At 45.1% G+C, this 23,233-nt stretch overlaps 1 protein-coding gene across 5 annotated transcripts in view; it reads right to left on the minus strand.

Annotated features, from left to right (window-relative positions):
* Window positions 1–23,233, minus strand: part of ANO9 (anoctamin 9) — a 586,191-nt gene that overhangs the window by 104,652 nt on the left and 458,306 nt on the right. For all 5 annotated transcript variants that reach the window (XM_086957696.1, XM_086957699.1, XM_086957698.1 and 2 more), the window contains 3 exons: window positions 18,858–18,969; window positions 18,209–18,266; window positions 17,988–18,085 (listed from right to left, as the gene is read on the minus strand). In XM_086957696.1, coding sequence (XP_086813822.1) covers window positions 17,988–18,085; window positions 18,209–18,266; window positions 18,858–18,969 — 268 coding nt within the window. The remainder of the gene's footprint in view (window positions 1–17,987; window positions 18,086–18,208; window positions 18,267–18,857; window positions 18,970–23,233) is intronic.

Here is a 23,233-nt window from a genome sequence, read left to right on the forward strand (position 1 = left end):
TGCATGCAGTTTTTGGCTGAGTCGTATTTTCTTTTATTACAGATGGCTTTGGCAGCGGCATTCTGAACCATCTGTAATTTGGAGAAGAGGTAGTCTCTGTTGTTTCTACGTCTGGTTCATCATCACAGGTTCCCAGAACCCTCTGTTTCACCCCTGCCACCCTCTGTTTTACCCATGCCATCCTCTGGTGCATCAATGCCACCCTCTGGTTCATCATCACTGTAGATTATGGGGGGGGGGGGAAAGCAAGCACACTTGCCTGCTTCAACTGACATGAATTCATTTGGGGTTGATTTATTAATGTGTCACTGTTTTAAAATTCCAGTCTGGCACCTGCTTCCTTATCTGTAATTTGCTTTCTGTTGCAGTGCAATTTTTTTTCCAGGACCTTTGTGGCCTACTTGTAGCTATTCTATGAGCCTGCTGTGAGGGTCAGAGCAGGGTCATATAATTGTTGCAACTAGCAACTGAACTCTGGAGGGGCCCTTGTCAGGAAGCACTACAGGGAATGGTTACTAATGATGAGTTTGAACTTTTGAACCTGCTGAATGCTTTTTTTGTGTTCGCAAGGATTTCTGCCAGTTCGCAGGGATTTTTGCCAGTTGGCAGGGTTTTGTGTAAGTTCGCAATTGCGAACTTACACCGCAAGCAGCAAAAAATCCGCTGCGTGCGAATTTGCGGATTTTGCGGGAAATTCGCGGATCTCGCGGATTGCGAATTTACCGAAAATCCGCAAAATCCGCGAGCGTAACGGATTTTCCGCCCATGCTTAGGAGTAATGTACCCTATGATCAGTTCCATGGTGGCTAGTTAGATGAACTGAATTGATTATTATGTCAGCTGGGTATCTACAAAAACTGCTTCCAATAAGATCTTCTGAGTTTATAAGCGTTCCTGGGCACACCTGCTGTCAGTGGACGGTAACAGTTGAATGAATTTCGAGAATATCTTTTGGCGTATGAGGACTAAAAAGAAAAAGAAAAGAAAAAAGAAAAAAAAGAGTGCTAAACACCAGATGAGTATACTCAGGAATCTCAAACCATTCCTTCCACAAGAAGACTTCAAGCAGACAGTTCAAGCACTTGTACTGCTTAGGCTAGACTAAGGGAGTGCGATTCTCTGTAGCCTTCCCAAATATACCTTGGCCCCACTAAGAGACTCCTTGAATGCCGCAGCAAGATTGATTACTGGTACTAAAATAAACGCTCACATATCCCCAGTCTTAAAATCTCTAAACTGGTTGCCTTCCAAAGCAAGAATTCAGCTAAAGATTGCCTGCTTGATTCACAAACCCTCCATCTTAAGACCCCTTTTATTTGGCTCAAAAGCTTGAATTATCTGGAAGGGGTAGACCATCAAGAAGTGCAAGTTCATTGCTTCTGAAACTACAGATTTTCCACAAAAAGAGAATGAGCCACAGAGCTTTCTCAGGCTCTTCCCCGAAGATCTGGAACTTTCTTCCACCGGAAGTCCGCTGGATCTCTTCCACAGCTTTTTTTTTATAAAAAAAGAAGTAAAAACAATCCTAATGAACAAGTTCTTGCCTTAATTGGCCATGACTCCACTCTTTACTCACTGTCCCTGGACTGTCTATTATTTTTGTGTTCACCTTTTAATCCCAGCCTCGCCTAGTATGCACTTTTAAGTGATGTATGCTTTACTCCGAGTACGATATATGTATTACTCTTAATTTGATGTACTCTGATACCCTCTTGGAACCTGCTCGTGTTTGCATTTATAAGTAACGTTGGTTCTTTCCAACTATTATTTCCTACCCATCCAAATTGTGAATCGCTCTGATGCGCGCCTAGGTCTTGTTCATGCTATACAAAACTTTAAAAATAAACAAATTAATTAATTTAAAAACATTTTGTTTCTAGATTTTACAGCTGCAGTGCATAGTGTTAGAGAAAATGGAATTTGTACAATGAATGTAAGGTAGCTTAAACTATCGTACCCAAACCCTGTGGAACAGGAAACATGTATTTGAAGGAATGAAATTAGATGCAGGTCACCAGTGGTGCCTGCTGTCCCCTTCCCTGTTCTCTCTGACTGTTGAATAATTTTAGGTCATTTTCATTGACATGGTGGGTTCCCCGGCACATGGTGAGGACCAGACTGAGGAACCAAAATTAGCCCTGGCAAAAATGCCCAAACCAGCCCCACTTCTAGTCTTCTAGAGCTCTCTCTCTCTCTCTCTCTCTCTCTCTCTCTCTCTCTCTCTCTCTCTCTCTCTCTCTCTCCATTCTCTCTCGCTTTTCTCTCTACCTTCTCCATCCCTGCCTCTCTATTTGTCTCTCTTGACACCTCCCTGTGCTATGCCTGCTGCAATTAACCTTGAGGAGTTGGGAGTGACAGAGGCACCAGGAGTGGCTCTGGCCTTTAAAGACGGGTATCCAACGGCCACAGCACACAGAGGACTGTCTGATCCTGCACATTATCTCCCTTTATGTTAACAAAATACCTCAAGATTACAGAGACAAAACTACAGGTGGTAATGCAGTTATTGAACTCCTTTGATAAGATATTGGGCTTGTTAGTGAAATAGGAGGGCTCATTCCTTATTCCACTCCACAAGTCAACCCTGAACCCTCTGAAACAGGTAGATCCTTCTACTTTACTGAATGTGTCTACTAGTTACAGGTTCCAGGGAGTGCATATTTATCTCTAAGACAAAGCCATGATAGAAGGTAATATATATAAACCAATATGGGCTGTTAGGATTGTGGTGCATGTTTAGACAATGCTACACTATCACTAATGGACAAGGTAGTCCTGTCCAAAATTATTATATTACCGAGATTGCTATACTTTTTTTTAACAGCTTGTCAGTTTGATTTTAACTTTGTTTCCTATTCAAATAGTTAGAGTTGCTTATGTTGACAATCATTTGGAAAGGTGGCAGACACAGCATAGCATTGGACAAACTGAGACTCATTTATTGAAAGGAGGTGGGGGCCCTAAAGAATAGGTTACTTACCTTTGGTAATGCTCTTTCTGGTAGAGACTCTATTTTACCAGAGATTCCTCACCATTTGAATATTCTCCAGGAGTTAGACTGGTTCTGGAAACTTTATGCTCTTGAAATGACATGCAGAGCCTATGTAGGCACCGCCCCCATATGCTGATTAGTAGGTTTCCGTGCTGTCCGCGCCTCCAGTTGCAGAGCCCAAGATTGATACTTATTGACAGCAGGATGCACAGTCCATGTCGTAATTTGACGATGACTGGGTTAGCGCTTAGCTTTGCTACACGTTATTTCCCTTATCTTGGCCTTACTTGAAAACGCCATTTTGAATGTTACGGCAGCCATTTTAGAGAATGAGCTGCCTCGTGGTCAGCGTGCCCTTTAGTCCTTTGTCCGTGCCACTGACCACTCGAGTTTGCCCAACAACAGGCTATTTTTAGTAACGGTCAAGCCCGCACATGCGCAGTTCCGATTGACCAGTCACCCCTCAGGAATGTTTCCCCAAACTGACCAGTGGTGTTGTAACTCCTCCCATGAGTTGGCTGTGTTCCAAAAATGACCATATATGTGCTTTTATTCTGTAACCATGTACCGCCTACCTTTTTTATGTTTGTAAACTGTATAAAAGAAGGACTCGCACCGATGTTCGGTGTGATACTTCTTGCATTGCCGAAGGGTGCTGTAGGAATGTACCACCACCCCATGGGGTCTTAATAAACTTGTCTTTTACGTTTTCTAGTTTCCGTGCCAACAGTTCTTACGGTGTAGTGGGTATTCTGCGGAGTATGTAGGCCTGGAGAACCCAATGCCACAAATTGGCGACCACGAAGGGACTCATCGGCAACTCGGATGCCCGAAGGAGAGGTCGTGACGAAGGATTGGAAACTCGCCATGGACGCGTACGCTGCCACCGAGTGACCCGAGTCTTGGCACCCACGGTGTTTTCTTCCCTTCCTTCTGATCTGACCTTCCAGGTGGCGCCGGTCTCCGACTGAGATCCTGCTCGTCTGCGTTGCTGTACAGTGCCTGTTTGGCTGATTTGATCAAAGACCTTGGCAGTTGGAACCTGGATATTTGAGATTTGGGTAAGAATTGTGATCGGTAAGGTAGTCTGCGGACGCTTACTGAAGTTCTATGAATGTGACTATGATTTGAGTTAGCTAACATTTGAGTTTGTGAATTTGAACACATATGTGTAGTGCACTTCACATAGGCAGGCATGTAGAGATGTTTCTCTAACTTTGTTTGTACTCTGAGCGGCACATTTGTGTGAAGTATTGTAAGTGCCATTTTTACGGTATCACGTTTTCGAGGTACTTTTTGAACATGCCTGTTTTAAGCACACTCGAGGGATGTGCTGTTTTGGAAATGGTACCACATATAGGTTAAATGAATCTCAGTCGGCTCCCCCAGAGGGGACCCCTAATCGTGAAATGTATGTAAAATTTGGCCTTCCCCCTATACTGTACAGTAAATTATGGAATAAATACACTAAGTCTGATCCCGAGTTGCAATGGCCACTACATGGGTCGTTTGATTTACGAAAGGTTCAGTTTTTGGAGCAATGTTTGTTTCAGCGCAGGTCTAGACAGGATATGTTTGATTGTGTGCGAATGTGGAAGAAAGCAGTGCGTGAACGTATGAAGCGTGAGATTGCCTTGGCGGACAAAGAGCAGCGCAAGGCTGCTCGAGATAAAGCTTTACAGCTGGAGGAGAAGGAGTTGCAGGAGAAGAAAGAGAGGGAGGCACGGGAACGTAATTTGCAAACGACCGGTCAATTTCCTATTCGACGTCCGCTTTATCCTGTCCTTACTAATGAAGTTGATGATTTTTCATTATTAGATCGGTCTCCGCCTCTGTATGTTCAGCCTACGGCCCCGTCCCAGGATTCTGGTGATGACAGTCAGGATAAGACGAGTACGAGGTTAACTGCTGAGAGAGCTTCGGAATTACGAGGGTTTGCTAGAAAATTGAATTTGAATAGAATTACTATGTCAGAACTTAATGCTGAAAGGAATAAGTGGTCGGAACGAGAACAGATGTGTTTTTTAAATACCTTTGCGGATGAAGTTATTGAGCGATTTCGTAAGAATTCAGAGGACTTAGAACCTAAGGATGTATCAGTCCATCATGAGCGTATGCGTAAAGGTTTATTTGCTATTTCAGATGCGGATGCCTTTTTCCTACGATTGGTCCAGCTGCGGGATGAGGCGTCCGGATTGCGGGAAGCACGAAAAGCAGCAGAGAAGCCCGTGCCGGGGTCGACGGAGTTCACCAAAGAGTGTTCTATCTTTGGAGCAGATAAGAGTTCTAAAGTGCATGTGTTGCCTATGCGTGAAGCTGCACCTTTGTATGTTCCCCCTAAAGGGCAAGGTGCAGACGATGATAAAACGTCCGTAAATGCAAAAGGGTATTTTATATATAATTGGGTGTATACGCCTTGGAACAGAGCGGATGTTATGGCATTGAAAAATGCTTTACCCGATCCCGGTAAAAATCCGGCAGCTTTTTATGAAGGAGTGGAGGGGGCTATTTCTTCTTGTGTTATGACTCTCGTTGACATAGATCTTTTCTTTGGACTAATTCTTCCCCCTGATATGTGGAGAGCGATTCGTAAGTCCGATGATCAAGCAATGTTTGGGGCAACTTGGAGAGATATAGGCCAGGCTGATTTAGACAGGGAGCCTGCATGCAAACCATGTCGGTTGATTTTAGATCTTCCAACAGCTATTTTGAATAAATTAAAAACGCTTGTTCCCCCTAAAAAGATTGATTGGACCATGTTAGGATCGTGCAAACAGAAATTAGATGAATCGATTTCTGACTTTTTTACACGTTTCGAAGAAGCGTTTCATGATTACAGTGGGCTATCGTTAACAGATGATACGGGTAGGCATCTGTTTGTAGATAAGTATGTGGCTAATCTCCTACCGGATATTGCAAAGCGATTGAAAACAAGTGAAAGTTCCTGGACCACGGCGACCCCTGCGTCTTTGTTAACTATGGCACAGTATTATGAGCGGCAGGAATTAGAGGCTAAGGAATGTGTAGATAAGAAGGCGAAGGAGTTGAAGACAAAGGTGATGTTGGCACAGGTTCGCGGTATGCAATCTAGAGGGAATGACAGAGGTAGACGAGGAGGGGGTACTGCGTCGTATGGCCGTACCGATATTGCTGAGGATCAATGCGCATATTGTAAAGAGTTTGGGCATTGGGCTGAAGATTGTCCGGTGCTTCGTGAGCAACGTAGTCAGCGTGGTCAAGGAGGTGGAAGGTCGCGGAATAGTTATTCGGGAGCGAGAGGTGGCGGAGGTGATCGTGGTAGGTTTGAAGCGAGGGGTCGTGGTCAGGATGAACGAAACACCTTTGATCGGCGAAATCAGTATCAGATATCGGAGGGTGAGAATGTGGAGAGTCAGGATTATGTGCATGCATAGGATTGCGTAGGATGGGGTGTGGAATCGGTTGAAGTGCCAGTAGATCAAAGAGGTCCATATGTATTAGCGGGCATTTTGGGTTCTACTGATCAGTTTTTAGTTGACACAGGAGCTACTCGTGGTGCTTTGTCTAAAAACTTGGTTCCAAGGGCTCCCCTGTCTGGCGAAACGATTACATGTATAGGGTTCGATGGCACACCCTCTCCAAGCCCATTATCACGACCTCTTGCATTTTGCATTGATAAATTTTTTAGTTTTTGTCCGTTTTTGTTGTCACCCCATACTCCAGACAACATTATGGGCATTGATTTGCTCTAATATTTTCGAGCAACGATACGCTGCGCTCCGGAAGGAGTGCGGGTTATTTTGAATGACAATTACCCAGATTCAGCAGACTCTGTACCATGCAAGAAATTGAAGCATTAGCCTCTCTCCCACACACGTTATGGGCGACATCAGATACGGATGTGGGACAGATGCTCATCCCGCCTATTCGAATTACTGTTAAGGAGGGAGTTTCTTTGCCACGTGTACCGCAGTATAAGATATCCAGAGAAGGTGAAATTGCCCTGACGCACATCGTTCAGGATTTGATTATTGCAGGAGTAGTGGAGGAATTCCTTACAATGTTTGTAACAGCCCTATTCTTCCGATCCCTAAGAAAGACACTGACGACAAAGTCTATCGATTTATTATTGATTTGAGGGAAATTAACAAAATTGTCATTCCCCAGTACCCGGTGGTGTCTGACATCACTATATTGCTCTCTTTGGTCCCCCCCACTGCAACAACCTTTTCTGTTATCGACCTTAAAAATGCGTTCTTTTCCATTCCCATCCATCCTGACAGCAGATACCTATTTGGCTTCATGTTAAATAATAAATCGTATAGATTTTGTCTTGTTCCTCAAGGTTACACAGAGAGTCCTAGCATTTATAGCCAGGCTTTAAAAAGACAGCTTGATTCATTTGAATTGCAATCTGGAGTAGCCCTTATCCAATATGTTGATGACCTCCTGTTGGCTGCAGATACCTATGCACAATGTGAGGAAAGTACACTTGCCTTGCTCTCCTTTTTGGCTCAGAATAATCATAAAGTTTCTAAGGAAAAGCTACAATACTGTAGACCAAAGGTGACCTACCTCGGTCATCTTTTGTCTAAGGAGGGGCGTGCATTAACATCTGATCGAATTCAAGCAATTTTAGATACACCAATCCCCCGCACTCAGAGAGATGTACGCGCCTTCATAGGACTAACGTCCTTTTGTAGACAGTGGATCATGGGGTTTTCGCACATTATCAAACCTTTGTTAGCGTTATTGTCCAAAACTACACCAATGCCCCTTGAATGGACAGATGAATGTCAAAATGCTTTTGATCAATTGAGACAGGCTCTTTGCTCTGCACCCGTGTTAGGTACACCAGATTACACAAAGATTTTCACTTTGTACGTGCACGAGAAAGATGGGTGCGCGTTATCAGTGCAGACACACAGGGATAAGCCGAGGCAATGTGCGTATTTCTCAGCCATTCTTGATCCTGTAGCGCGAGGGTTACCTGGGTGTTTCCGAGCGGTTGCAGCAACAGCAGTAGCTATACGGAAGAGTGAGGGAATAGTTTTGTCGCACAAACTGTTGGTGCTAGTTCCCCATGCAGTAGATGCCCTGTTAAATCAAACGAAAACACAGTATCTTACAAGCGCACGTTTGACAGGATATGAGCTTACACTTCTGGCGCCACATATCACACTAAAAAGATGCGCTACCCTGAACCCAGCCACTCTATTGCCGTATCCGGTTGCTGAGGGCCAGGAGGAAGAATACCATGATTGTGTTTTCCTGACCGAAGAACAAACAAAGGGTCGTGTCGACTTGCAGGATATGCCCCTTCCAGATGTGGATGGGGAACTGTGGGTTGATGGATCGTGTTTGAGGCTGCCAGATGGCACAACTTCTGCAGCATATGCGATCACGACACTTAAGACGGTGGTAGAAACAGCCAGAATACCACAGAAATCGGCCCAAGCAGCGGAGTTGATAGCTTTGACAAGAGCCTTCGAACTGAGTGCTGGCTTATGTGTGAACATCTACACAGACAGCCGGTATGCCTTCGGAGTAGCGCATGACTTTGGCCTACTCTGGAGAGAGCGTGGGTTTTTGACTTCGCATGGAGTGCACATCATGCACGGAGAACTAGTGCGTGATCTCCTAAACGCGTTACTTTGTCCAAAGAAAGTAGCGATAATCAAATGCAGCGCACATAAGAAGGTCACTGACAAAGTGGGACAAGGTAATGCCTTTGCAGACAGTATAGCAAGACAAACAGCTATGTCACGAAATGACTCCCCCATGTATGTAGTGAAGTCGCAGGCCGAGCGATGGCATGATGCTAGAGCGGATATATTAGACATCCAGAAATCAGCGACTGAAGCAGAACTTGTAACATGGGCAGCAGAGGGGGTGCTGGATGATGAGGGTTGTTGGAGGAGCAAAGATATGGAACAATGGAAATTGCCTGCAGCTTACTTGCAAGCGATGGTCCAGATGAAACATGGGTTGGCACATGTTGGAGCTCTTGCAATTACTCGATTGTTAACACAAGTTTGGGAGGATCCTGAGATTGCCAACACGGCCAAGAGAGTAGTGCAGACCTGTCTGATATGTTTACAGCACAATCCTGCAAAAGGGACGCATACTCCGAAAGGAGGGTTCGTTCCACCTTCTGCACCATTCGAGGTATTACAAATGGATTATATCCAGCTTGAGCGTTGCAATAACCTTAAGTATGTCTTAGTGGTGGTGTGTGCCTTTAGCAAATGGGTTGAGGCCTTCCCCACAAAGGATAATACAGCTTTGACAACAGCTAAGGTTTTGCTCAAAGAGTACTTCCCTCGATATGGCGTTTGCAAATTTTTGTGGAGCGATAATGGTCCTCATTTTGTTGGGAAAATTGTGGAATATGTGCTGAAGGGTTTGGGGATTCAGCAAAAGTTTCATGCTGTGTTCCATCCTCAATCAGCAGGTCTTGTCGAACGGTACAATGCCACTTTGAAACTAAAGTTGGCTAAGATTGTGGCATCCACGTCTTTGAAGTGGCCGGATGCTTTGCCGTTAGCGTTACTCTCTATTAGATCAGTGCCCCACTCTCGAACTGGCCTCACACCTTATGAAGTGGTGTTTGGAAGGCCGATGAATATATGGGGAGTTTCTAAGCCTCGATTGTTACATGATGTGCCTTGTATAATGATGAACGATTATTTGGCACAATTAACAAATGATTTACTCTCTATTCACCAACAGGTTCGAGAAGCGCTCCCTGACAACTCTATTGGAGAGGCTCACAATCTACGTCCTGGGGATTACGTGATGGTTAAATCCTTCGAGAGAACAAACAGCTTGGAACCGAGGTGGCGTGGCCCCGAGCAGGTCCTGCTTGCAACTCGAACGGCTGTGCGAGTGACCAACAGGAAGCAGTGGGTGCATTCAACTCACTGCCGCTGTGTCTCTCCGGACCTGGTGAATCCTACTGTGCTATCTGACTACAGAGACATCTTGGACGAGGAAAAGAGCCCAGCTGTGACGTCGGCCGAATTGGAGGGAGCCTTCCCGGACCACACTGTTTCTGGACGACAAAGATATAATCTGCGACCACGATAAGAGGAAGACTTTTTTTTGGTGCAAGACTGGTTGAGTTACCGCTCTGGGGTTTGTGAAACGGAAGCCGGGAATCTCAAGGGGGGGGATCAGTTCTGCCAAGAGTAGCGACACCCGTCTTGACCCCGGAGAAGAAAACAACGGCTACCTCGGTGCTCAGCACTCATATTTTTTTTTTTTTTTAGTTGTATATTTGAGACATTGTGAACTCTTTTGAACTATGGCGTCTTCTGCAGCACGAGACAAAAGAATCCTTGGTGCTGTATTGTTTGTATTGACGATTGTGGTGATAGCTGTGATAGCCTGGGTAGTAGAACTTGTGGTACCTGTACGAGAACATTTGCTGCCGACTACCCCGGCTCCATCTGAACATTTTCATTTCACCTTACCATATCATGAAGAACGGCACCGACAGACTTACTTGAACAATAGCTTCATTCAAATCTTGCATCATACTCACAATATGACGAACACTTCTAACTGTTGGGTATGTGGGATGTTGCCTGGTCATCAGAAGAAAGGAGGCACACCGCTTATCCCGCTCCCTTTTTCCCATAATGGTTCTTGCAATGCCTGGTACGCTCTCCTGTTCACTTTGCGCTGGCCAACAAAAGGGGGGTTGCTTTTTCGTTTAAATAAGATATTCTATCATGATCGGGACGGCTATCCACAAGCTGAGGGTACTCGGTTCGAATGGGAGGAGTACCGCCCCGACAATGTATCTGCACCACGAATTTACAGTAACCAACGGAACATTAACATGTCCAATTCCCATGTTATTAATGTCATAGATACAAAGGCTGATCTCTGTATACGTAATAAAGGTACAATCCCGGTTGGCAGAAGTGAATGTAACACCACACTTACCTTTGATAGCCCGAATGGCATTTCATTTGTAGCCTCCCGAAATACATACTTTATATGTGGCAATAAAGGTTATCATCGTCTCCCGTTAGAATGGTTAGGCACATGCTACATTTCTTTTGTATTGCCCCCTGTATTCATTGCCCCACCAATGTACCATAATGATTATGTTTTGTATCATGATTTGGTGCTGAACAGAGTCAAAAGAGCAGTAGTTCTTGAAGACATTGATCAAACCGATACTGCACTGCAACAATATGTAGATTTTAACTTGGGTTTGTTTTCATTTGTGGGAGCTGCTCTAAACAGTCGGAAGATACGACGATTAACTCGTGTTGTTGAAGCTGTTGCCAATGATACTGCTTTTGCATTGGAGAATATAACTGAAGAACTTCAAATATCTAGAATTGTAACGCTTCAGAACTGGATGGTTCTAGACGTAGTTCTAGCCAATTGGGGGAGGGGGGGGGGAATCCGAATTATCGGAAGTAGGTGCTGTGTTTACGTGCCAGACAATTCACCATCTGTATATGATGCCATATACAAATTGCATAAAATTGCTGCTGAGATACATCCGGACAATGGTACATGGACCCTTTCAGGGTGGTTCTGGTCAATGCTTAGTACATGGGGCTGGAAGCTACTGACAATCTTATGTATCATGGTTGGGATATTATTCTTCTTATGCTTATGTATACAATGTGGCCCTGCATTATGTTCTATGTGTTTCTTCATAAAGAAGTGGCCCAGATTATGTCCATCGATATAGAAGATGAGTATCCTGAATATGTCCATTATGAGGTAGCTTCAGCTAAACGCTAAAAGGGTCGTCTGTCGTAATTTGACGATGACTGGGTTAGCGCTTAGCTTTGCTACACGTTATTTCCCTTATCTTGGCCTTACTTGAAAACGCCATTTTGAATGTTACGGCGGCCATTTTAGAGAATGAGCTGCCTCGTGGTCAGCGTGCCCTTTAGTCCTTTGTCCGTGCCACTGACCACTCGAGTTTGCCCAGCAACAGGCTATTTTTAGTAACGGTCAAGCCCGCACATGCGCAGTTCCGATTGACCAGTCACCCCTCAGGAATGTTTCGCCAAACTGACCAGTGGTGTTGTAACTCCTCCCATGAGTTGGCTGTGTTCCAAAAATGACCATATATGTACTTTTATTCTGTAACCATGTACCACCTACCTTTTTTATGTTTGTAAACTGTATAAAAGAAGGACTCGCACCGATGTTCGGTGTGATACTTCTTGCATTGCCGAAGGGTGCTGTAGGAATGTACCACCACCCCATGGGGTCTTAATAAACTTGTCTTTTACGTTTTCTAGTTTCCGTGCCAACAGTTCTTACGGTGTAGTGGGTATTCTGCGGAGTATGTAGGCCTGGAGAACCCAATACCACACCTAGGCTTGCGATCTTATTAATGTGTACAGTCCAATCGCAGAACAGAAAGGATGGGAGGGTCGCTGAGGAATCTGCAGTTAGACAGAGTCTCTACCAGGAAGAGCATTACCGAAGGTAAGCAATTTGTTCTTCTGCTAGAGACTTCTAGCCACAGATGTCTCACCTTTTGAACAGATACCAAAGCAAAACCAATTCAGAGGTGGGCCTGCTATTGGACTCAAACCAGAAATGCCACTCTTGGTGTACCTGATTGTCCAGGTAATAGTGCTTCGCAAAAGTGTGAAGAGACACCCATGTAGCTGCCTGACAAAAATGTTTAAGACAGGGACTCCTTGTCATTGGCATTGGTACCAGCTTTGGCTTTCATAGAATGAGCATGCAGTCCTTCTGAAGGTTGCTTTTTGGCCAGTACTTAGCAGATCGAATGTACAGCAGGAGCCAGCATGAGATGGCTCTCTTCTGTATTGCCTTCTCTTTTCTCGCTCCAGAGAATCTCCCAAAGAGCTGATCGTCCACCCAGTGTTTTCTGGTACAATTTATGTAGAAGCTCATCACTCTTTTAGGGTCCAAAAGATGGAGCCTCTCCTCCGCTTTAGAGTGGTGAAGTGGAACAAAGAATGCGAGCAGTGTGATGGTTTGTCAAATGTCAAATGTCAAAAGCTTTTGTATAGCGCAACAAATCACCAGAAGAGGTCTCAGGGCGCCAAACCGACGTGGAACAGCGTCACAACTTTTGGCAGCAAGGAGGCCCAAGTCCACAGAATCAGGTTGCCTGGGAAGAAGAAAGTGTATGGTGGATTAACCCAAACAGCCTGGAGCTCGCTCATAACGAGGGATTGGTGCGGAGGAACACCATCTTGATAGTGAGGATCGGCAAAAAACAGCTGTGATGCGGCTCAAACTGAGTGTACATCCGATAAATCAGGACCAGATTAAGGTCCCAATGGGGCATGATAAAGGGAGAGGGAGGAAATAAATGCTGTAGCCCATTCAAGAATTGCATTACAACAGATGACTTAAACAACCAGGCTTATCCAGCAATTGCAGAGAAGCCGACAGGACCAAAAGATAACCTTTAATTGTGGCTAAAATCAAATCTGCTGAGCAAGAGAAAGAACACATAGCAGACTGTCAGATAACTTGAGTTATAGTTAAGTGCAGCACCAAGCTTAAAATTTGTCCCAATGATAGGCATATACAGTTTTTGTCCAGGGACGGCTGGCTACTATGATGATAACAACCACCTGAGAGGAAGGTTGAATGTGTTCAGTAGTTGCTGCTCAATCTTCAAGCATAAACTTGGGAGAGTGTGAAGGACTGGTGGATAACCCTGCCCTACTGCTGCGATAGCAGGTCCTCCTAGAGGGGCAGCCTGATTGCAGGATATATTCTCAAGCCTAGGAGATAAAGATACCCCTATCTCTGTGCCTAATCTGGAGTCACTTCGATAACTTAATCTTCTTGAGAACTTGGGGCAGGTGTGGTATCAGCGAGAAGGCATATAGGAGTCCTGAGTTCTACCTGAGGTAGAATGTGTCTCTGAGCGAGAGACGTCAGGGCAACTCCAGTGCACAGGCATGCTGACATTATGCGTTTTCTGCAGTGGCGAATGTATTGAGACAAGTTTCTTTCCATTCGAGGAAGAGACCTTGCACCACCTCTGAGTGTAACTGGAACTCATGATCCGCTAGGCGTCGACGACTGGGATCGTCTGCCCTGGTATTCAAAGAACCTGTCAGGGAGTTCACCACCTGGAATTTCTGTGATAGTGTAGGCATTTCCAGAGGCACATAGCCTCCTGGCACATGGTCCATGACCCCATCCCACCCTGTTTGTTGCAGTACCACATGGCAGTGGTGTTGACTCTGAGTTCCTGTACCAGCCTCTCTTTGAAGGATGGAAAGAAGGCTTTCAATGCCAAGCAGAGGGCCTTCAGCTCCAGAAGATTGATGTAGAGCCGGCACTGCACCAGAAACCAGAGTCCTCTGATCTCCATCTTACCCATATTGCCGACCCACGCAGAAGTGATGCATTGATCACCACTGTCAGCTCTGGGTGGGAAATGGAGAGGTGTCTGATGCGGACTCAATCGGGGCCCGGTAACCACCACTGCACATTTTTTGTAGTCTCCTCCAAAATCTGAATGTGGTCGGAGAAGTCCCCTTGATGTTGGGGTCACTGGGACTTCAGATCCCACAGCAGAGTTTGCATATGCCACCTGATGTGCTTGAAGAGTTGGATGCCATCAATCCCAGCAGCCTCAGAGTTAACCTCACTAAAATCCAGGTCCAAGCCTTAAAGATCTGCATAATAGAGTGAATGTCCTGGACTCTCTTTCGCAAGGGAAAGGAATGAAATAGAACTGTGCCCAGAATGGCTCTAATGAAGGGGAGCATCTGAGAACAGTCAGGTGGGACTTCGACAAGTGGTAGTGAGCCCCAAAGATGACAGGCGGTTCACTCATAATCTGGAGGTGGTTGACAACTACCTGGGGTGATCACGCCTGAAACAGCTAGTCATCGAGGTAGAGGAAGACTGGCACCCCTGACCTCAGAAGGTGTGCTGCTGCCTTCACTTTCGTGAAAACCTGAGGTGCACTGGCGAGACCAAAGAGGAGTACAGTGAAATGAAAATGCTCCTGTCCCAGTACAAACCATAGGTAGCGCTGATAGGCTGGCAGGACAGGAATATGAAAATAGGCATTCATCCTACTGGTCCAACGCTACCATCCAGTCGCCAGAGTCTAGAGCAGACAAGAACTGGGCCAGGGTGAGCATCTTGAATGTCTCTTTCCGAAAACGAAAAAATGGTTCTCTGTTAGTCGCTGGGGCAGGGGACGAAGAAGAGAAGAAAGAAAGGGTGTATCCCTTGTAGACAATCTGCAGAACCCACCTGTCCGATGTAATGGCCTGCCATCCCAGGTAGAATCTGTGGATTCTGCGTCCAATTGGGTGGCTGTGCTCTTAGAAGGACATGCTAAAGAGGCTTGCCAGGTGGAGCCACAGGTGGGAGGGGTCAGATTGGGCGGTCTGCTGACGCTGGCCACAGGGATGGTGGGCAACATGGCCCCAACCGTAAAATGCTGATTACCTCTTGGTGGCTGGTCAGACTGGCAGTATGGGGTGCCTCGTCCAAGACCGCGAAAGGAGCAGTGGCACTGCTGCAATTAGTGGAGTGGAGTGAAAAGGCCAAGAGACCGAGCCGTAGCCCTACTATCCTAAAACTGCTAGAGTGCAGCAGCCCTGCCCAAATTGGCAAGTCCTGTCAAAAGGCATGTCCATCAGGATGGGCTGGACATCACTAGAGAACCCAGTTGAACGCAGCCACAAATGGTGGTGAATGGCAACACTGGTGCAAATAGCCTTCCTGATGGGATCTAATGTGTCCAAAAAAACAAATATTCTACTGGGTATCTATACTTCAGAATTATTGGTGACAGTCCTATGCTCTTCAGGGATTAACTACATCCATTTTTATAGGCATTTGATTCATTCCAGCACGTCAGGCACTGCAGCCAACAACACAGATGCCTTTGGATGGCAACGGCCTGGCATTGGTTTGTGCAGCCCTAAAACCACTTGTTTCATGAGGATTATTATGGACTGACAACCTTGATTATTTAATGATATGTTGCGTTCAAACTGAGGCATGTGACTTTGCGCAAGCATTACGCGCTTGTCATGTAAAGATCAAGCCAGAGGATATATTAATGGATATGGTTAATCCATGAAGATCGTAGGACTTTTGCCATGATCAGTCTGGTGTCTCTTTCTATCCTTTGTCCTGATGATGACCGTTCTCTGATTTATTCGGCTGTTTGGGTCAAAAGGTCGGCAATCTACAAATGTGGACTGCTTTTTAATTTGATTGCGGATAACTATATCATAAAAAGAATATCGCAAATACTATCATACTATCCCTATCAGTCATATGTATATAATATTGTATATGGCAATAGAACACTATTGTTTAACTATATCACTTTTCACTGCGCCGTCAGCACACAGGAGCACCTTGTTTTTGCTTATGATATTACCTGATCTTTTGAAATAATAGTTTGTTTAAAGAATAAATAAATACATAAAGGGGCCAATTACGATGTTGGGCGGACAATGTCTCAGAAACAGGACAGACCAACCTCTGGTCGGTGATCCCGACCGCCTGATTAGGATGCGACCAAACAATGTTCTGACATTTCCCTATGGAAGCATGTTTTACGGCCATAAACCGGCCATAGTACATGCTCTCAAGGTGAAATGGGAGGTGGGGAGGCCGCAAGGGAAAGGGGGCCCTGCTAGGGTCCCCCAAACACGTTTTCTGACATGGTCAGCACGGAAACCCTGCCGAAAACCGTGCATCATAATCTGGACAGCGCAAACCGCTGTCTATTTGAATTATGGTCCGGTTCCGACTAGCTGATGGGCTCCATGAGCCCGTCTGAAGCTAGCCGGAATGACTTCCTGTTTCAATTTCCGACCGGCTGAATCTAAACCTGCCGGTGTTGAATTGAAACCAACGATGTTGGTCATAATAGGCCCCAAAATGTATAAACCTGGCTTGTAAGAAGGGTTCCTTAAAGAAACTACTGTTGTGGAAGTCAAGGGCTACACTTCCCCCACAGGGACCATTTGTTTTTATTAAAGATTAATTGAAGCAAGCCTGAGGTTAATGTGTATGATCATAGTGGTACTTTTAGTTGGTGGTTCCTCTCCCGCTGTGAGCCCATGCACCCATCCAAAACAACAAATTGGTCCACCATAATGACGACTGCAATTCACCAGAGAAGGCGCCCTGCCTCCACTGGGCATCTGCAAGTACGAGAGGACAGAAATCCGCAACAGTGACCAGTCACGACCCACTGTAAGATGGCATGAGGATCCAAAAGCTAGAATCTACCAAACATTGTGAGGATCATGATTGTGCTCCTGTTGAACAGTGTTGTACCAACTGCAGTTGCAAGACAATATCTGGCCCAGTGGCCCCAGAAGGGAATGTAAACTTTTGCAGAAGACTGTATGAACATTAAGATATACACACAGAAACAGGGTTCCAACACAGAGGATGCGCTTGTCTATTTGATGTTAATTATGACTGTGACCATACTCCTGCATATTCTCCCCCATCTGGGCACGAACGAGTTACAAAGTGTAAATAGTGATTATACAAGGAAGAATATGTGCTATAAAGCCTCTAATACCACCCCTGGAGTCCAGATCACGCTGCACAGAACCGAAGGGAAGGGAAGGTTAAAGTGAGCTAAAATGCCACAGGAGCAAGCTAAGACCAGACTTGCATCCATCATCCATATGCCACTGGGCATGAAAGTGCAGTTCGTAGCTAGAGAACCCACTGTACATCCATGGAGACAGGGGGCAGAAAGTGCCAAAGGATAGGCACAATGGGTTCTAGGGAACATGGTTAGGGGGCACAGGGCATGTTCAACAGCTGTTCACAATGGGATCTTTATTGACAAGGGTTCACATTGCATCATAAAACCCCCCTAAATAAATTCCCAGGATATACTTTGTTAAAGGGAAGGCATGATTGATTTTACACATGACAAAAAAACACACGTTTATGAAACATACATAAATTCCTTTAAAGAATGATGGGTTCGGAACATCGAGACAAATCTAGAATATCCCATAGGATAACTTACGGGGTCAGGAACTCCATGCAGTTACTCAGCGTCTGCTTCAAACCCATCACAATAGCCATTTGTATGAAAAGATCCGTGATGCAGCCGCTGGGATGGCACTATGGTAAAGAGAATGATACAGACAGTGAGCCTTTTTTCTTTGAAAGTCATATGCTGTGTCCCCCGAGGAAGCACCATCTTTCCAAAGTGGACAGCAAAGTACCTTGCAAAATGTTACTCACTTCTTCCAGCCTCCATTTTCCGGCTATCCTCACATACTGACCAGGGCGACCGTTGATCCTAAAGGAAGAAGGGGATACTGTGCATGAATATAGGGTGCAGCACAGAGTCCTGCCTTGGTTGTGATTATCTATATCTACATGAACATCTATGATAACATTACAATCGACAAAACACTTAACATCAGTGGGAACACATATACAGGATGCACAACAAGGGAAAGACAGAGGGAGCTAGCAAAGCAGCTTCACATTCTGGGCTGGCTTGCAAGGTCACTCGTAAGGCGCTGAGATGCCACCACATAATCCAACTGTCCACCTTGCTATTGAGGGCACTGTCTGCTGAAAACATGTATGTTTAACATAGTCTCAGCCTGCCAACTGCAATCATGGATAGGCATATCTTAGGTACAGCTTCATGTTCCGGTTGTAAAACATGGCAACTTGTAAGGGATGGATTAGGGGAGGTGGACAACAGGAATTCATCCACAGCTCAAACATATTATGGGAGGTGAAATCCATCGCTGTGGTCCTGTAGTGAATCTTCTAAATACATCCATGAGAGTCTATTAGTACAGACTTTGGATCAGTCCTACCATCCGCATGCATGCAAAAAGGGTTTCTGCAATTGCAAGCAACAATCTTATATTACCTGCCCAGGAAAAAAGCAACGTAGATCAGGGATGAGAAGTGGACGAAGAACTGGAAGGTGAAGAATTTCACTGTGAAGTTATTCTCCTTCTCTGTGAAGGTCCGAGGTCTCTCTGCAAAGACAGGATCAGAGAATGCAGCTTGTGACACACAACTAAGGATCAGAAAACGAGGTTCAGGACATATAATGAAGTACAAAACAAAGAGCGAGGGCAACAAGAGAACAGAAGAAGAGGTAAGAGGAGTGCCACAAATCACAGAAGGATGCTTGTGTAGGGGGGCCAAGTACAGAGAGGAAAGACAATGAGGAAGATATGCAAATAGGAAATGTGAAGAGGAAAGACAAAGTAATTCAAATACAAGTGAGGCCAATAACATATGATGGGACAGAGATGTGAAAGGAGGAAGATACAGGGGTTGAGCGGATTTGAGATAGAACTGTGAAAAAAGGCACAGAAAGTGCCATAGTGAATTTAGGAAAAGGAAGGCAATGTTGGAAAGATCAGACTCATTAGGATTTCAACACTCCCTAAGAGTAGTGCCACACACTACAACTTTTCCCCTCTTACCAAAGCAGGGAATATGAATTTTCAATATATAATCATCTTAAATGTAACCAAGACTCTGTCCCTGCAACTGCGCCTGACCTAAATGAATGACAGATGCCCTGTATCAGCAAATAGTCCCTATATTACCCTCTTCAAGAGGGGACATTGACCTCAGTAAATCAGAAACTCATGGTCCTTCAGAGCAGGGACACAAGATTTCACAATGGGCACATTCAGTCTTTTGCATCTTGCACTGCAGTCCTTTTGTCAGAGGTCCTACTTCAGCTAGGGCCTCTACACTATTTACAGGGATTCCTTTCATCCTTAATTTAAGTTACCAAGTGACATCCACCTGTAGCACTGATTGGTCTGCCAGCAGGCCCAGTCAACTACGACTGGCAAGATTATATACTTTAGTACTCTGATGGTGATGTGTGTGGGGGGAGGTCTTTTGTGAGATGCTATTAGATGTTAACGTTTGTAGTAATTGTTATCCGCTGCACAGATCAACAAACGTCCTGATTAGTACGGGATGCTGCTCCCTTTACATATCAGGATCAGGATGTACTAAGCACCTCCTACACACTCCATTTTGTTCTGAGCTTCTCTGTGTCAGGCTGCAGCAGCATACTCTCGAACCATGGACTGGAGGCAGTGGATATTATTTAGGGGCTGGCGATGGGCCTCCTACTCACTTATCTATACACTAATACATAGTTTATGTACCAGTGAGCCACGTAGGCCAGATCTAAGGTCTAGCTACGCATTTATTAAGCTGCTGTGCCCTCTATTGGACTTCTGATTAACTCTGTGTAAAGACTTGTTAAATTCCCAAGGATTGCGTACTTCATGTTCAAAGCTTTTTTGAGAAATTTCCTAGAACGCCACCTTGGTTTACTCAGTACACTTATTGGTTTCTAAGTTTCCTATTTTTTTCACGTTTGACCTAGTGTGGACTGTGCATCTGTCAGTCTTTACATCTGAGTTTACTTCTGAAATGAGTCCACGCATTTCAGTCTCTGAATTGTTGGCGCATAGAATAGTTAATCCTTCAGCAGATTCACTTCAAGCCGCAAGGCTAAGCACAGAAACATAGCTTGTACAGTAACTGATAACATTTTAAAAGCTGGGAGCATGTGCAACACAAGCTCTGCCCTTCCACTCTTGCTTCATTTGGCCAGTCCTTTAATTGCTATATATATCTGAGAGCACAGACTCAGAGGGATATGCCGACCAGGATGAAAAGAGACTATTATGTCAAATGAACAGGGGACCTTATTACTTACTGCAATCTGTTCCACATCTTTCCCAAACTGAGCATCAGTTTGCCAATTACCATTCATAGCCTCAAACGTACAGAACTCGTGTTGCATAGCTCATGTGGTTGCACTGAAGATGAAATCCAAGGAGACGTGGCAAAGAAAACCAACAAGGACCAACGTGGGCCTCAGCAAAAAACCATGGAGGCCCTTTGGAAGAGCAAGATCAGTCACCCTTTAGCTTTGTGAGCTCCAATGAGTGAGCGTACGAGAAACTGAGGCCTTTGGGAGCCATAGTGGGTATAACTAACATTAGAAGATAATTTTAATTACGTCTAGCTAAACTTTGAGGCAACAACTACCACCCAGAGAGTAAAAGATACTCTCAGCATCACATGCTAAATGAGCAAAAAAAGGAATGAAGCCCAATCTCCCATTTGACTCCAAAATCAAAAAGAACCCATGGCAAGTACAATAGAGGGCTTTAAAGAACAATCTTTCATAGGTTTTATAACAAGAAGAAACCACAGCTGGCTGGCTGAGTGAAAAAAGCTTTCTTCGAGTAAATACATGACTCTCCAGGACACCCGTTACGTGTCACTGATGCACTGAAAGGCTCATGTCAAAGCAAAATGAGATGAGATAACCAAACTGAAGCCCCACAACGGGAAAATGCTTCTGAACAGTGTGGTGCAAGTTCAGTGGATCTTTGAAGTATGCTTCGATTCAGTGTCTTACAGCTAGCTGTGAGCACCCCGCTTTCCTTAGAATAGCCTGCCGAGCTAAGTGAAAGATTATTGCGTTCTAATACAATTTCTTCTTACAAGTCATAAGACAGTTAGGTCATTATTGGAAAAGGCATACGTGGATGTAGGATAGACCTTCAGGTGCTAGGTGGCAACATTTTGTGATTGGGCCATGGTGTAGCACTAAGCCTCATGCACTAATTGGAGTGGATCCTATGTTGTCAGATGGATCGAGTCAAAGAATCAAAAAGGATCTGCCTCAGCGGGAGCACAGTATCATGAAGCTACACATGACTGTCTTAGTTTGACGTCAGTTAATGGGTATAAGGCATAAACAGTCAACCGTGAACAGTTCTTGAGTGTGTGTACAATATTGACAAAGGATTTCAGCCAAATCTAGGAGGAGGCAAAAAGAGGGCATTTGCAAATGTGTCTGAATGCAAAGAGAACCACTTCCAGAATCATACAATGCTCGAATAGACAACCAAGTTCTTCAGCTCCTACTCTAACTTAGGCTGCATCATTATCAGATATTTAGCTAAACCACTGAAAGCAACATGCCCTCGGCACGAGCCCAATGCCAAAATCCAGAGAGAAAAACGTATGAGTGAACTCTTTATTCTTGTTGACAAAGAACAGGGACTTAGTGTTATCTCTTAAGATAAGCACTCTTGTGACACAGGTCAAGGCATACCATCTTTAACTCCAGCTGATGTGAAGGAGGAATCCTGCAAGAGAAGAGTGACGTTTGTAGAAGATATGGGGTGGCACAGTGCACTTCGACCAAGGAATATGTAATGACTTACACTGGAGGACTGGGAGAAGTGACCCACCAGTAGGTGGATCTCCTGCTTTCACCAGAATAGATCATCAAAGATTTCCTGAACGAGGGGAACCACAGCTGATGGGTTCAGGAGGTCGTACTCCTGCTGAAGCAAGATTCAACTATATAATCTACCTGCCTAAACAAGACAAGTATGCAAATTGGACAAAGGCCCCAGTGCCAGTGTCCTTTTAATTCATCGGGTGGTAACCGCAGATTTCGTGTTGAGGTTATGATGAAGTGCAAGAACAGAGCCACTCTTCACAAGCACTGCTTTGAGAGTGGTTTTATCCTTGATTACTGGCAGGCTGAGCTTGAACAGCAGGTGCAGCACTTAATGCAGGTAGTGTGAGGGGTATGGTTGGGTGATCAAGGCAAGTTTGGTTAAGGCGATCGGTGTGTGCTGTGCTCTGGGTTGTGGGGGATGGAATCAGAGAGGAACACTCAGCCCCGGCCTCTACCATTCACCAATGGCTGTGCTTCCACTTGATGGTTGAGAGGGGGATGTAGATGAGAGGGCAGAATAGCGAGAAAAGGTTTGTGAAAGACCTAGCCTGCTTGAGTGAAGATTCGTTTGCTCTCCTAATGCAGGCGTTGAGGTGGGTGGAAGACCTGTCTGCCCCAGGTAAATGTACCAGGAATCTGGTTGTGGCTGAATGCATCATCTCACTCAGCATGCTTAGGGGGAGAAGGAGTGGGGTGTTTCTGTGCAGCAAAGTATAGTTCTGTGGTGCTGCAGGGATTAGGTGTGGACCAAGCTGTACTCCTGCCCACAGACCCTGCCGCTTTCCATGCAGCAGCTTCATCAGGAGCACATCTGCAACTAGTGCACACCCTGGTCTGGTGTTTCTGGGCCTGGAAATATCAGATTCAGAGTTTGCTGACCCAGGATTACTGGTTTTGGAATTTGTAGACCCACTAAATTTGGGCTCAGAAACAGCAGGCCATATATAACGGTGTTAACGTTCCAGGTTCCACCACTCATAATGAGAATTAGGTAC

Source organism: Lissotriton vulgaris, chromosome 2_1 (genome assembly GCF_964263255.1).
Source record: "Lissotriton vulgaris chromosome 2_1, aLisVul1.2, whole genome shotgun sequence".
Taxonomy (NCBI): Eukaryota; Metazoa; Chordata; class Amphibia; order Caudata; family Salamandridae; genus Lissotriton; species Lissotriton vulgaris.